General features: G+C 19.7%; 5 protein-coding genes across 5 annotated transcripts in view; 4 read left to right on the top strand and 1 right to left on the bottom strand. All coding sequences in view use genetic code 6, as the record gives it.

Moving 5' to 3' along the window:
• The window catches only part of TTHERM_00818440 (hypothetical protein), a gene marked incomplete at both ends in the record, with an annotated part of 315 nt that extends 146 nt beyond the window's left edge, over positions 1 to 169 (top strand). Inside the window, one exon of the mRNA XM_001016151.3 lies at positions 1 to 169. This exon is cut by the window's left edge and continues 146 nt beyond it. Within this exon, the coding sequence (XP_001016151.3) occupies positions 1 to 169 (169 nt within the window).
• Positions 170 to 931: 762 nt separating this feature from the next.
• Positions 932 to 3,455, top strand: TTHERM_00818430 (DNA repair helicase rad25; the record flags this gene model as incomplete). Its single annotated transcript, XM_001016150.2, has 5 exons — positions 932 to 1,415; positions 1,508 to 1,855; positions 1,999 to 2,324; positions 2,387 to 2,641; positions 2,784 to 3,455. 5 exons carry the CDS (start codon positions 932 to 934, stop codon positions 3,453 to 3,455), a joined length of 2,085 nt encoding a protein of 694 aa, XP_001016150.2.
• A 1,325-nt stretch (positions 3,456 to 4,780) lies between these two features.
• On the top strand, positions 4,781 to 7,892 carry TTHERM_000818429 (hypothetical protein; the record flags this gene model as incomplete). Its single annotated transcript, XM_012797659.1, has 11 exons — positions 4,781 to 4,812; positions 4,874 to 4,963; positions 5,216 to 5,305; positions 5,558 to 5,647; positions 5,900 to 5,989; positions 6,143 to 6,232; positions 6,470 to 6,559; positions 6,812 to 6,901; positions 7,153 to 7,242; positions 7,477 to 7,566; positions 7,805 to 7,892. The coding sequence occupies 11 exons, from the start codon at positions 4,781 to 4,783 to the stop codon at positions 7,890 to 7,892; spliced, it is 930 nt and encodes a 309-aa protein (XP_012653113.1).
• Positions 7,893 to 9,100: 1,208 nt separating this feature from the next.
• On the top strand, positions 9,101 to 9,541 carry TTHERM_000818428 (hypothetical protein; the record flags this gene model as incomplete). The annotated part of the gene is made up of 1 exon (XM_012797658.1): positions 9,101 to 9,541. The coding sequence occupies one exon, from the start codon at positions 9,101 to 9,103 to the stop codon at positions 9,539 to 9,541; it is 441 nt and encodes a 146-aa protein (XP_012653112.1).
• Positions 9,542 to 9,921: 380 nt separating this feature from the next.
• On the bottom strand, positions 9,922 to 10,281 carry TTHERM_00818410 (transmembrane protein, putative; the record flags this gene model as incomplete). Its single annotated transcript, XM_001016148.1, has 1 exon — positions 9,922 to 10,281. One exon carries the CDS (start codon positions 10,279 to 10,281, stop codon positions 9,922 to 9,924), a length of 360 nt encoding a protein of 119 aa, XP_001016148.1.
• Positions 10,282 to 13,734: the final 3,453 nt, after the last annotated feature.

Raw genomic sequence — 13,734 nt, 5'->3', positions numbered from 1 at the left:
CTTAGTAGGTATCAAAAATCCTATATGGGGACCTATAATTTTTCACTCATTTAAAATGAATGAGGTCCCATATAATACCCCCCCCCCCCCCCCAAAAAAATTAATTTTATTTGTGAGATATTCTATTTCAATAAACATTTTTTTATCTTTCAAAAGTTGCTTAAATTGATAAAAACATTTAAGTTTTAATAAAATAGATGATTATTGAATTTATTATTCATTGAATTTTTATGTTTTTTAATTAAATATCCTAAATTTGATTATTCTTCATAAATCTAAAATTATGATAAATATTCTTTCATGTTTGTTTCATTCTTTATAAATGAACACAAATTTTTATCTATAATAAAAAATGGCTAACGAATATCGAAATTAATCTATTTAAAGTAAAAATTTTAATTTAAATTATAAATAAATAAATTGAATTTCTTTCTATAATTTTATCTTTTTATATCAGCTTTCTATTTTAAAAGCGTATTGTAAATGAAAATAATTAATAACCAAAATACTATTATTATTAATATTAACAATACTTTTATTATTATTAATACATGTAAATATTCTTTTAAAATAAATGGAAATTTTAATCAAATAAATGATGATTATTATATATTGTTAAAAAAGGAGTTTAAACTAGACCAAATAATGAAAAAAAATAAAAGGGTTTTAGTTTTTAATAATAAAAGTGTTTTAGTTTTTAATAAAATAGCTGATTGATAAAGTATAGATTATTTTTGGAAAATTAAATAAAATTTTTTTATAATGTATGAGCAAGTATGTATGTAGTATTAGTATTTATAAAATTAATTGTAAATATTATTATTATTATTAATTTAATAATCATCAAAATAATTAATATTAAGCTGCTAATTTAGTAGTAATTTAGTAAATAAAGATATTAACTTAAACTAAAAATTTTTATTCTGAAAATATGTATGTACCTGTTTAGTATATTGTAGATTATTCTAACACCCCAGAAGCTAGGCTAAAGAAAAATTATTAATAGTATTGCCTCTACTTAAAGCCTGCGGATACGGATTATAGTAGTTCATTTGAAATTCAAGAAAATAGGGGATTCTTTCCTGAAAAATTATACATTTTTGTAGAAGCATTTCATGAAAAGTATAAAGAAGTTTATGAATTTCTTATTAAAATAGCTGAGCCTGTAAACAAACCAAATTTCATCCATGTGTATAAAATAACTCTGTTTTCTATGTATACTGCAATGAGTTTGAATTTAAATGCAGAAAAGATCATCGAAAGCTTGATGTAGTACTCTAAAAATGAGGTGATTCCTAAAAGTTTTATTGAATTTATAGAAAACAAAACTAAAAAAGCCGGGTCTGCTTATCTTTATATTATTAAAAAGAATTATTATCTCAAAATTCATTAAGATTTTCTTGAAAAAATCATCCGTATTGATGTAAGCAATTTAATTCCATCTTGTTTTTATTTCCATTACTGATTTTAATCCAAATTATTAATTAATTAATTATTGTAAAAATAGGAGGAACCTTATAGAATATAATAGAAATGGAATAAAATCCTCCTTAGTAATTGCTTTAAACATAAGAGGAGTCAAGAGTTTGGAATTTCAAATTCTACAGAATCAAATAAAAACACAATTTGTTCCAAATCACTGAGAAAATTATAAAAGAAGGAATTTCATTAATTAACGAATATCATGATGATAAAGAAAGTCAAAATGATCTAAGTAGTAATGCCTAAATACCATATAAAATGTTAGATATTAAGCTTAAGTAAACCACTCAGCCAAGAATATACCAACAAAAAGCACTTAAAAATATATTCGTTTGTGAAAAACCTAGAAGTGCTACTATTGTTCTTCCATGCGGTAATTAAATAATCACTCTATCTATTACTTTTATTTTTCCATTAAAATATAAGCATCTAATTACTATTAAAAATAATTGGTTTTTAGACACTTTTAAAAAATAAAATTGTTTTTTTAATATTAAATTATTCTAATTTGAATAGGCGCTGGAAAGACATTGTTGGGCATCATATTAACTGAAAGAATAAAGGGAAATACTATTGTTATATGCGATATATATACAGCTACTAATCAATGGAAGAATGAATTTACAAAATGGACAACAGTTGAAGATGATACAATTAAAATTTATACTGGTAAAACTAAGAATTTGCAAGTAGAGCAAACAAAACCTTTTATACTGATTACTACATTTAAGCAACTCTCTAGTATTATCAAATCAAATAAACTTCAAAAAGAAAAGAGATAATATATGGATAAGTCATCAGAATTAGAAACCAATATGAATCATTACATTTAAAAAGAAATGGTAATTAATTAATTTATTCACAAAAATGTTTTCAATTATTTAAACTTGATTTAATGTAATAGGAATGGGATTTGTGCATAGTTGATGAAACCCAATACTCAGCTGCTTCTACATATAAAAAAATATTCGAGGAATTCAATTTTAAATTGAAGATAGGATTAACTGCAACTCCGTACCGTACAGAGAAGATAATAAAATAGATGATCTTTTCCACGTTATTGGTCCAAAACTTTATGAAGCGAATATATCAGAGCTAATTTAGGACAGCTATTTAGCTAAGCCATATTGTGTTGTATTTCGTTGTAAAATGCATGAATGTTGCGAAGTAAACTTAATTTTAAAAAAACATTTATTGCTCTTCAATTTTTATTATTAAAAAATTATAAAAAAATAATCAAATTCTATTTTCTCTAATAAATAAAACTAATTGCTTAACATTTATTTATTATATTACAATAGGATTTTATGAAAGACAGAAAATTTAAAAACAAGCCTTCTTTGTAGTCTGGAAATCCACAAAAATTTAAACTTTTGTATTACTTAATTAAGTTCCACGAATCTAGAAATGATAAGATTTTAGTCTTTTGTGATTAGATTCCTGTACTCAAATACTACTCCTAAAAAATGGGTTATCCTGCAATTTATGGTGAGGTAGATTTGCTAGAAAAGCTAGGTTGGTTGGATTTATTTAGAGAGGGAGAAATTAATACATTATTTTTGAGTCGCGTTGGTGATACCGCACTTGATCTACCTATTGCAAATGTGTGTATATAAATAGGATTTTAATTTGGTTCAAGAAGATAAGAAGTTTAAAGACTTGGTAGAATTATGAGAAGAAAAGAAGGATAAAAAGGAGAATATAATGCTTTCTTTTATACTATTGTCTCTAAAAACACAGAGTAGGCTTAGTTCTATTACAGAAGATAAAAATCTTTAATGGATCTAGGTATTAATTTTGAAGTAATAGATATAGATGAACAGAATGATAATAAATTTAAATATGATCCAGATATCCTAGATAAAAAAATTATAAGAGCTAGTGATGAAATAATAAAAGATGTAAAAAAAGATGCTTGGTTTCTTATTTAAGATGAGCCTGATAAAAAAGTAGATGAATAAGATGATGATTGAGCGAAAGAAAATTTCAAAAATCTAAATCTTATTTATAAAACTTTAACCCTTTTAATATTTTATAAAATGTTAATTAAATATATAATAAAACAAACTATATGTTATTTGTTAAATAAAATGAATTTCATTCATTTCATAATTTAATTAACTAAAATCTAAATTTAAATTATATTTAACTGATTGCTTAATACAAAATTACTTAATCAAATTTTATTTTTATTAATAAATATAGTAAAGAAGAGAATATACAATAAAATGGAGCATTTTAGGGCCAATAGGTAATTTCTTTTTCTATTTTACTTTTTATTTTTTTTTAAGAACATTAATTAACTACTAGAGTTTTTTCAAATAATACTAACTGGCCTTCTCTAATTCCTACTATATATATTTTTAATTATATGTTTTAAATACAAATATTAAGATTAAATCATGAATTTTAAATTACTATTTCTGTGATATCTCTTCATAAAACAAAATTAATAAATTGATATTTGATAATTAATTATTATATTTTATTTATTCTTTTTATCCATTTATAATTAATTAATTAAATTTCATAAATTGCTATTCAATATTATTGAGAAGAAAAAAATGATAAAATAATTTAAAGAATATTACAAATTAAAATAAGTAATTATTAATTTTTTTATTAATATCCTTTAAATTTAAATATATTATTAAAAAAAGTTTTTAAGCTCTTCACTTGAATCTCATTAGGTTCTCCATATTTATCTTAGGTATATTTAATTTCTAAATATTATTTTGATTAAGATTTATATTTTATATTTATTTAACTTTCAATTTATTTAAATAAAAAATTTTTGTTATAGAAATAAATTATCATCATTGTTCATTGATTTTTTTTTAAACAAAAATTTTTTAGCTATTTTAGCTTAATTTTAATTTCAATTTTTAATTATTTTTTATTATTTGATATTTTTTCTTCATTTTTTTCTATTAAAACCTACACTCAATAAAAGCAGTTTATTAGTTTTGGATTGTAATATTTTTAATTATAAAAGTTAATTTAAAACATTAAAGCTCTTTTAATTTATTTGATTTATTTTCCTTTTTCTTTTATTATGATTTTTTTTTTTTTCATTCTTTGTTAATTTTATAAATTTTTATCTAATCTTATTATTTCATATTTTTTCTTCATTTTTTCCTTCTAATTAACTAGAGTGAAATGCCTATTTAATTTATAAAAGGCGAAATATAATATATTTTAATAACATAATAAAGCTAAATTAGCTTAAAGCAGCTTTATTTTTGAGTTTTTAAATGTAAAAATTCTGAAAAAATATTTTAAATTTTTATTTTTTATAATGTAAAAACTGGATAATAAAACTTGCTTTTTGTAAATTTGTATGGCAACTTACTCAATTTAATATTATATTTTTTCTTCAATATTTAAAAAGATACAATTAAATTGGTGATGAAGGTACATCAGGCTTAGGTTCTGCTTTAGTAAATTGCATTAATCTCTCAAATTTGACACTTGACCTTGAGTAAAAACAGTTTATTTGCTTTGGATTATGATATTTTTATTTATAAAAAAAAACTAATAAAAACAATAAAGCTCTTTTTTCTTTTTATTGTGCTTGCTTTTTTTTTCTTTATTTGTTAATTTAACTCATAATTTTATTTTCAACTTTAGCTTTTATTATTAATTAATTAATTTTATTATTTCATATTTTTTCTTCATTTCTTCCTTCTAATTAACTATTTAATTAAATATTTTTTCTTCAATATTAAAAAAGATAAAATTCAATTGGTAATGAAGGTGTATCAGGCTTAGGTTCTGGTTTAGCAAACTGCATTAATCTCTCAAATTTGAACCTTGACATTTCGTAAAAACAGTTTATTTGTTTTGGATTGTGATATTTTTAATTATGAAAACTAATTGAAAACAATAAAGATTTTTTTTCTTTTTTTTTATTGTTCTTGATTTTTTTTTGTACTTTCTTTGTTAATTTAACTCATCATTTTATTTTAAAATTTTTCTTTTATTATTAATTAATCTTATTATTTCATATTTTTTCTTCATTTTTTCCTTCTAATTAACTATTTAATTATATATTTTTTCTTCAATATTTAAAAAGATAAAATTCAATTGGTGATGAAGGTATATCAGGCTTAGGTTCTGGTTTAGCAAACTGCATTAATCTCTCAAATTTGACACTTAAAATTTCGTAAAAACAGTTTATTTGTTTTGGATTGTGATATTTTTAATTATAAAAACTAATTAAAAACAATAAAGCTCTTTTTTCTTTTTCCTTTTATTGTTCTTACTTTTTTTGTTCTTTCTTTGTTAATTTAACTCATCATTTTATTTTCTACTTTTTCTTTTATTATTAATTAATCTTATTATTTCATATTTTTTCTTTATTTTTTCCTTCTAATTAACTATTTAATTATATATTTTTTCTTCAATATTTAAAAAGATAAAATTAAATTGGTGCAAAGGGTGCATCAGGCTTAGGTTCTGGTTTAGTAAACTGCATTAATCTCTCAAATTTGACACTTAACCTTTCGTAAAAACAGTTTATTTGTTTTTGATTGTGATATTTTTAATTATAAAAACTAATTAAAAAAAATAAAGCTCAATTTTCTTTGTCTTTATCTTTTTCTTGTGCTTGTTTTTTTTAGCTATTTAATGATATATTTTTTATTCAATGTTTAAAAAGTAGCAATAAAATTGATGATCAAGGTGTATCAGGCTTATGTTTTGGTTTAGCAAATTGCATTAATCTCTCAAATTTGATACTTAATCTTAAGTAAAAACAGTATATTTGTTTTAGATTGTGATATTTTTAATTATAAAAACTAATTAAAAACAATAGAGCTCTATTTTCTTTTTTTTTTATTCTTTCTTTGTTAATTTAACTCATTATTTTATTTTCAACTTTTGCTTTTATTATTAAATAATCAATTCTATTATTTCATATTATTTCTTCATTTTTTCTTTCTAATTAACTATTTAATTATTTATTCTATCTTCAATATTTAAAAAGTCGCAATTAAATTGGTGATGAAGCTCCATCAGTCTTAGGTTGTACTTTAGCAAATTGCATTAATCTCTCAAATTTGACACTTTTGCTAGGGTAAAAACAGTTTATTTATTTTGGATTGTGATATTTTTAATTATAAAAACTAATTAAAAGCAATAAAGCTCTTTTTTCTTTTTATTGTGCTTTCTTTTTTGTTTGTTTTTTCTTTGTTAATTTAACTCATCATTTTATTTTCAATTTTTACTTTTATTATTATTAATTAATCATATTATTTCATATTTTTTCTTCATTTTTTCCTTGTAATTAACTATTTAATGATATATTTTTTCTTCAATATTTAAAAAGATATAATTAAATTGGTGCAATTGGTTCGTCAGGCTTAGGTTCTGCTTTAGCAAATTGCATTAATCTCTCAAAATTGACACTTCATCTTTAGTAAAAACAGTTTATTTGTTTTTGATTGTGATATTTTTAATTATAAAAACTAATTAAAAAAAATAGAGCTATTTTTGTTTTCTTTTTATTGTGCTTACTTTTTTTAATTCTTTCTTTGTTAATTTAACTCATTATTTTATTTTCAACTTTTTCTTTTATTATTAATTAATACTATTATTTCATATTTTTTCTTCATTTTTTCCTTCTAATTAAATATTTAATTTTACATTTTTTCTTCAATATTTAAAAAGTTGGAATAAAATTGGTGATGAGGGTGCATCAGGCTTAGTTTCTGGTTTGGCAAATTGCATTAATCTCTCAAATTTGACACTTGACCTTACGTAAAAACAGTTTATTTGTTTTGGATTTTGATATTTTAAATTATAAAAACTAATTAAAAGCAATAAAGCTCTTTTTTGTTTTTTTTTGTTTTTTCTTTGTTAATTTAACTCATAATTTTATTTTCAACTTTTACTTTTATTATTATTAATTAATCTTATTATTTCATATTTTTTTTCATTATTTCCTTCTAATTAACTATTTAATGATATATTTTTTCTTCAATACTTAAAAAGATACAATTCAATTGGTGTAATGGGTGCATCAGGCTTAGGTTCTGGTTTAGCAAACTGCATTAATCTCTCAAATTTGAAACTTACCCTTTCGTAAAAACAGTTTATTTATTTTGGATTGTGATATTTTAAACAATAAATATGAATATAAAACAAAATAGCTCTTAGAATTTTTTTGATAGCTTTTGTTTGATTTATTGTTTTATATTTTTTATTCCACTAATACTAATGATATTTTATTTATTAATTTAAGAAATAATTTTTAATTTAAAAGTTTATTCTATTTTGATATTTATTTAAAATTTACACATATTTATTATAAAATTTCTAGCTCATTGAATTAATCATAAAAATTCAAAGTAATAAGCAAGTGCCATAAATCAAAAAGATTGGTTGTATTTAAAAAAGAATTCAGGTGATAAACAAATGGCGAAAAAATGATGAATAAATATTTAATATTTTAATAATTGAAAATTATATGTTTTTTTATTATATTATATTTTGAAAATGTTTTTATAGCCTAATATATAAATAGATAGATAGATTTTATTATTGATTTTATATTTATATCATTCATATTTTTGTGAGTAATTAATTATTTATAAAAAATAATTTGTATTTAAAATTCCTTAAGCATTTAATAGCTGTGCTTGTAAAAAATGAAGACGATTTCAGCATACTTTTCTATTTTATACTTTATTTTCAACACATTCATCATTTATTATTTTCATAGGAAGAATTGCCTTGGTGCAGATGGAGCTAAAAATATTAGATTGAGCTTAGAAAAGTGCCAAAATATAACATCTTTGGATCTTAGTCTTTCATAATTTAACTTACTATCAATTTATTTAGTTTGTTTTAATTAATATATTAGTGAAATTTAAACTTAAATAAATGAGTTTCTAAAACTAACTAATTGATTTATTGATTGAAAACTAACTCATAAATTGTTTTTTGGTTTTTGTTTAATATTTTTGCATCTAAATTTATTTGTTTATGAATTGAAACACCTTCCCATTTAATTGCATATAAATAGATAAGCACTTTTTAATATGTTTATCAAAATTATCCATTAACAAATATATTAATTACTTTTCTATTTTCTATTTTATTTTCAACAAATTCATTATTTATTATTTTCATAGGAACAATGACCCTGGTTCAGATGGAGCTAAAATCATTTGAATGAGCTTGGAAAAGTTCCAAAATATAACATCTTTGAATCTCAACCTTTGGTAATTTAACTAACTATCAATTTAGTAAGTTTTTTTTAATTAATAAATTTGTGAAATTTAAACTTAATAACAAATGGATTTGGAAAATTAATTAATTCATTAATAGACAACTAACTCATAAATTTTTTTTAGGGTTTTATTTAATTTTTATGCATCTAAATTTATTTGTTTATGAATTTTAAAACCTTCCCATTTAATTTCATATAAATTAAAAAATAAACACTTTTTAAATCTGTTTATAAAAATGATTCATTAACTCATTTATTAGTTACTTTTTTATTTTATTTTCATTATTGTTAATTAATACATTATTAATAATTTTTATAGATAATGGTCTGGTATACAAGTTAAAAAATAAAATTGATAACTGAAATAAATTTTAAAATATTAGAATGTATTAATATATTTATTTAAAAATAAATATTAATAAATTAATTCAACTAATCAAAATAACTTTTATGTAAAAAATTAATACTTTAGATGTAATAATTGTATCATATTAATAGATATAGCAAAATGCCATTCAAAAATTTCGTCGTTTGTAAACGACTATATTAGTGAATGGCATTTAATTACATACATTCGTTTTTAATTAATTAATTGTTTAGCTTAGCTAAGCTAAGTAGAAATAAGAAAATTCAAAAAAGTAATTAAATCTAATTGAATAAAAATATATAATATATAATGAGACAACTACCCCACTGGGCATGCATAAAACTTTTTAGATTGGTTCCGGGGCCGGATACTTAAATTTTTATACCTTTCAATTTTTTGGAAATAAAGTCAAAATAAATGAAAATTTATGGTATTTATAATTAGATAAAAAATACTGATGATAAGAGCTAAAATTGAAAAAATGTTTATGCCCAAAATAATTTAAAAATTTTGTAATTAATCAATCATATTTAATTATAAAAATATTTAAAAACTTATAAAAATTGACTGAAGATTAATGACAAAATAAAATCAAGCTTTCATAATAAAATCTCATAAAATTATTTGACAAATTACCAAAGACATCTGAATAAATACTAAAAAATATATGTTATTCGTAATGCTTTTATATGATGTAATATTTTAAATTCTTTCTCTATACTTCTATATTAATTATATAATTTTTATTCAAAATTTTATTTAATATTTGTTTTTTAAGAAATACTAAATTAATTATTACAAAAATATATTATATAAGAAATATAAATATTAAATTTAATCAGATTAACAAGAAAATGAATGCAAATAGTGTGCTAAATAAAACAATTGAGCTATAAATTGTAGATTCACATTTAATCAATTCATCAAAAAATACTTGAACATAAGGGTTAGTTGGCTTGCAATTATTTTTAACGCAATTAAAAGTTTGAGGCTATTTATTTTAGTTTTAACCTTTGCAATTAAGAGAACAATTATCTAAAGATTTAAGATCTCTAAGACAATCTGTATCACTTTATTTGCAAATTTAATTAGTTTTTGCTTTGTATAATAGATCGTATACACATTATGGTACATCATCTTGATTTGCATTAACAGTTGTAATAGCAACAATAATAAGCAATAATCCAATCAATTTCATTTCGATATTAAACTTTTACTTTTATTTAAATTTAACTTTTTAATTTAATTATACAAATTTTATATTCATTTCCTTTCAACTTTTAAACCACCACTATTTAATTTAATAGATTTTCTTTTAGCTTGGTTTGTAATACAAGAGATTTGATCTATCTCATATAGAAAAAAGTTTTATTAAAAATGTCTAACTTTATTTAAAAAAAGAAAATATATCTTACTCAATATCCAAATTTCTATTTAATTAACTTAAAACAATTAAAATGGTAAATATAAATAGATAAGTTTTAGAAAGATCACTTACATACTTACTTCTAAAAATTTAGCTAAGAACTTTAAAAGTAGATATTGCTATTTAACTTGTATAATGTTAATAAAAAATAAGCTTATTAATTATTAATAGGCTCCTGATCAAGGAAATTCTTTTTAAAAGATAATCACGATCATATTATAATTAATGTAACATTAATTTAATCATAAAAAAAAATTTAATAATCTTTATTTTTTTTTCTAAATAATTTAATATAGGCAAATTATTTATCATGTAAACAATCTGATCATTGAAAAAAATTTATTTGATTAAGACAAAATTAAAAATTCTTTCTAAAAGGTTAAAAGGTGAGATTCTATATTATTGACCACATTATAATTAATGTAACATTAATTTAACCATGCAAAAAAAATTGTTTTGATCATTTATTTGTTTTCAAAATAATTAGTTATAGATAATTAATTTTTTATGCAAAGCAATCTGGCAATCAATATATTTTTAACTAAGATAAAATTAAAAATTCTTTGTGAAAGGTGAGATCATTCATTTATAATTTTGAACAAATATTTTTTAAGATCATTTACTTTTAAAATAAAATATTTTAAACTAAAAATTATTTTAATTTTTGCTTTAATTTTGAGTTTTTTAAGAAGTAAAAGTTATTTTAAATATTTAGAAATATATAAAGAAAAACAATACAACTTCAACTATCTATAAATACTTAATAAGAATTAGTAAAATTCACTTTATTCACATTTTATTTACATGGATTAATTTATAAAACTTGATTTTAATCTCAAACCCTGTTATTTGGAAATAAATTATAAAATCATTTGTCTTAAAAATGAATATACTTAAACTAATTATATTAAAATAGAGAAAAATGAATAAATAATATTTGGAGGTTATATCCCTTCAAAATAAAACAAAATACTCACACAAATTTTTATTCAAATTATTTTTAAATAAATCTATTTCTAAATTAAAATTTTTAATTTTAGTTAAGTTTAACTCAATTTTTATTTAGAGTTAATTTCTATCTTTGATATTATTATGTATTCATTTGTAAATATACTTTCAGGTATGGTAATAATTCAATAATCATTTGATAAATCTAAAAAAATTAAAATTTTTTGATATCTATAGAAAATTATATATCAAACGTACTGAGCAGGTTCTGCATAACATATGTTATTTGAATGTTTATATTATATATTTTTAAAATTATTTCTTCCCAATATGAATATTATTTATAATATTTATATATTTTGTATTCAAAATTTTATTAAAAATATATTTATATTAAATTGGATTTTAATACAAAAATCTATTATAAAAGAAATACAAAAAAATAAGCTTATAATCAGATTAATAAGAAAATTAATTCAAATAGTATGCTAAATAAAGCAATAGAGCTATAAGCTGTAGATTAACATTTAACCAATTCATCAAAATATGCTTAACCTGTAGGATTTGTAGGTCTGCAGTTACTTTTAACACAATTAAATGTCTGAGGACTTTTATTTAAGTTTTAATCCATTCAATTAAGAGTAAAATGATCTAAAGATAAAACACCATTAATACAATCTGTATCACCTTATTAGCAAATTTAATTGTTTTTTGCTTTGTTAAGTAGATCATGCATACATTGTGGTACTTCTTGACTTGCTTTAACAGTTGTAATAGCAATAATAAGCAATAATGCAATCAATTTCATTTTGGTAAATAATTTCTAATAACTTTACTATTAATATATTATTAATTTAATAATGTAAAAAAATTATTTCACTATTTATTTCTTTTCTAAATAATTTGATTTGATATAGATAATTTATTTATCAAAAAAGCAATCTGATCATCCAAAATATTTAATTAAGACAAAATTAAAAATTACTTGTGAAACGAGAGATCACTCATTCATAATTTTGAACAAATTTTTTTGATATATTTTACTTTTAAATTTAACATTTTTATACTAAAAATTATTTTAATTTTGTTTGCTTTTATTGAGTTATCTAAGAAGTAAATAACATTTTAAACATTTAAAAAGATATAAACAAATATAAAATAGCTTTAACTATCAATAAACATATTATAAGAATTGTAAATTAGCAATTTATATGCGAACGGATTTTCATCTAAACATTCTAATATATAATAAATTATCAAAATCTTTCTACTTAAAAATGAATGTAGTTAAAATATTCTTAAAATATCGAAAAATTAAATAGAAACTATTTGGTACTGCCAAGAAAATAAAATAGAATGGCTGAGGCTTTTGAATATTTAATATTACGTTTAATATAGAGTAAAAGTTGATCTTTTAGGCTAAGATTTTAATATATTTAATTCAAAAAACATTGATGTAAAAATACTAATAAAAAGATTAAATTTTTATCGCCTCTTTAATAAATTTGATGTTTTTGTTATTTTATTTCTCCATTAGATTTTTACAATTTTTATATTCAAATTGACTTTGTAAGAAAATGTTATTAGTTAATAATTTGTAAAATCTAATAATAATAGACAAATATAGTTTCTAATATCTATCTGGTCAAGGAAAACTTAATTAAAAAGTTATAAAAATCATTAGAAATACAAAACTTTTTGATTAGAAATTTTTCTTTTTATTTGACAATTAAAAATAGAAAAATTATTTTTCTTATTATCAATCTCATCATACAAAAGCATTTAATTAAAAAGATTAAACTTAAAAAATAACTATATTAGTTATGATCCATGAGCAAATTATATAGCAAACCTATTTATTGTATCAATTATTTTAAATAATGTTTTAATCTAAAATTTATTTGCTTAATTTTTTTTTTTTTAAATAGTATATTTTACTAAAAATTAAGATTAGAAATAAAAACTACTTTTTAAAATGCATGTTAAAGTAGAATATTTAAACAAGGCAATTTATAAATAAAAGATTAATAAACTGTAGAATGTCATATATTTGCACATATGAATATTAAGACTCATTTTTTGAAATTTAATTATTAAATTTTTAAAATAATATTTATTTATTTACTTCTACTGAAAAAATTATCTGAGAATAGCAATATAATATAAAATAATAATATAATTTCTATTCAAAATTTTATTCAATATATATTTATAAGAAATACAAAATTTAATTTTTATATAAAAAAATATTATAAAAGAAATACAAATATGCATATA

This window comes from Tetrahymena thermophila (assembly GCF_000189635.1).
Source record: "Tetrahymena thermophila SB210 genomic scaffold scf_8254646, whole genome shotgun sequence".
Lineage (NCBI taxonomy): Eukaryota > Ciliophora > Oligohymenophorea > Hymenostomatida > Tetrahymenidae > Tetrahymena > Tetrahymena thermophila.
This window is presented reverse-complemented; position numbering and strand designations above follow the sequence as displayed.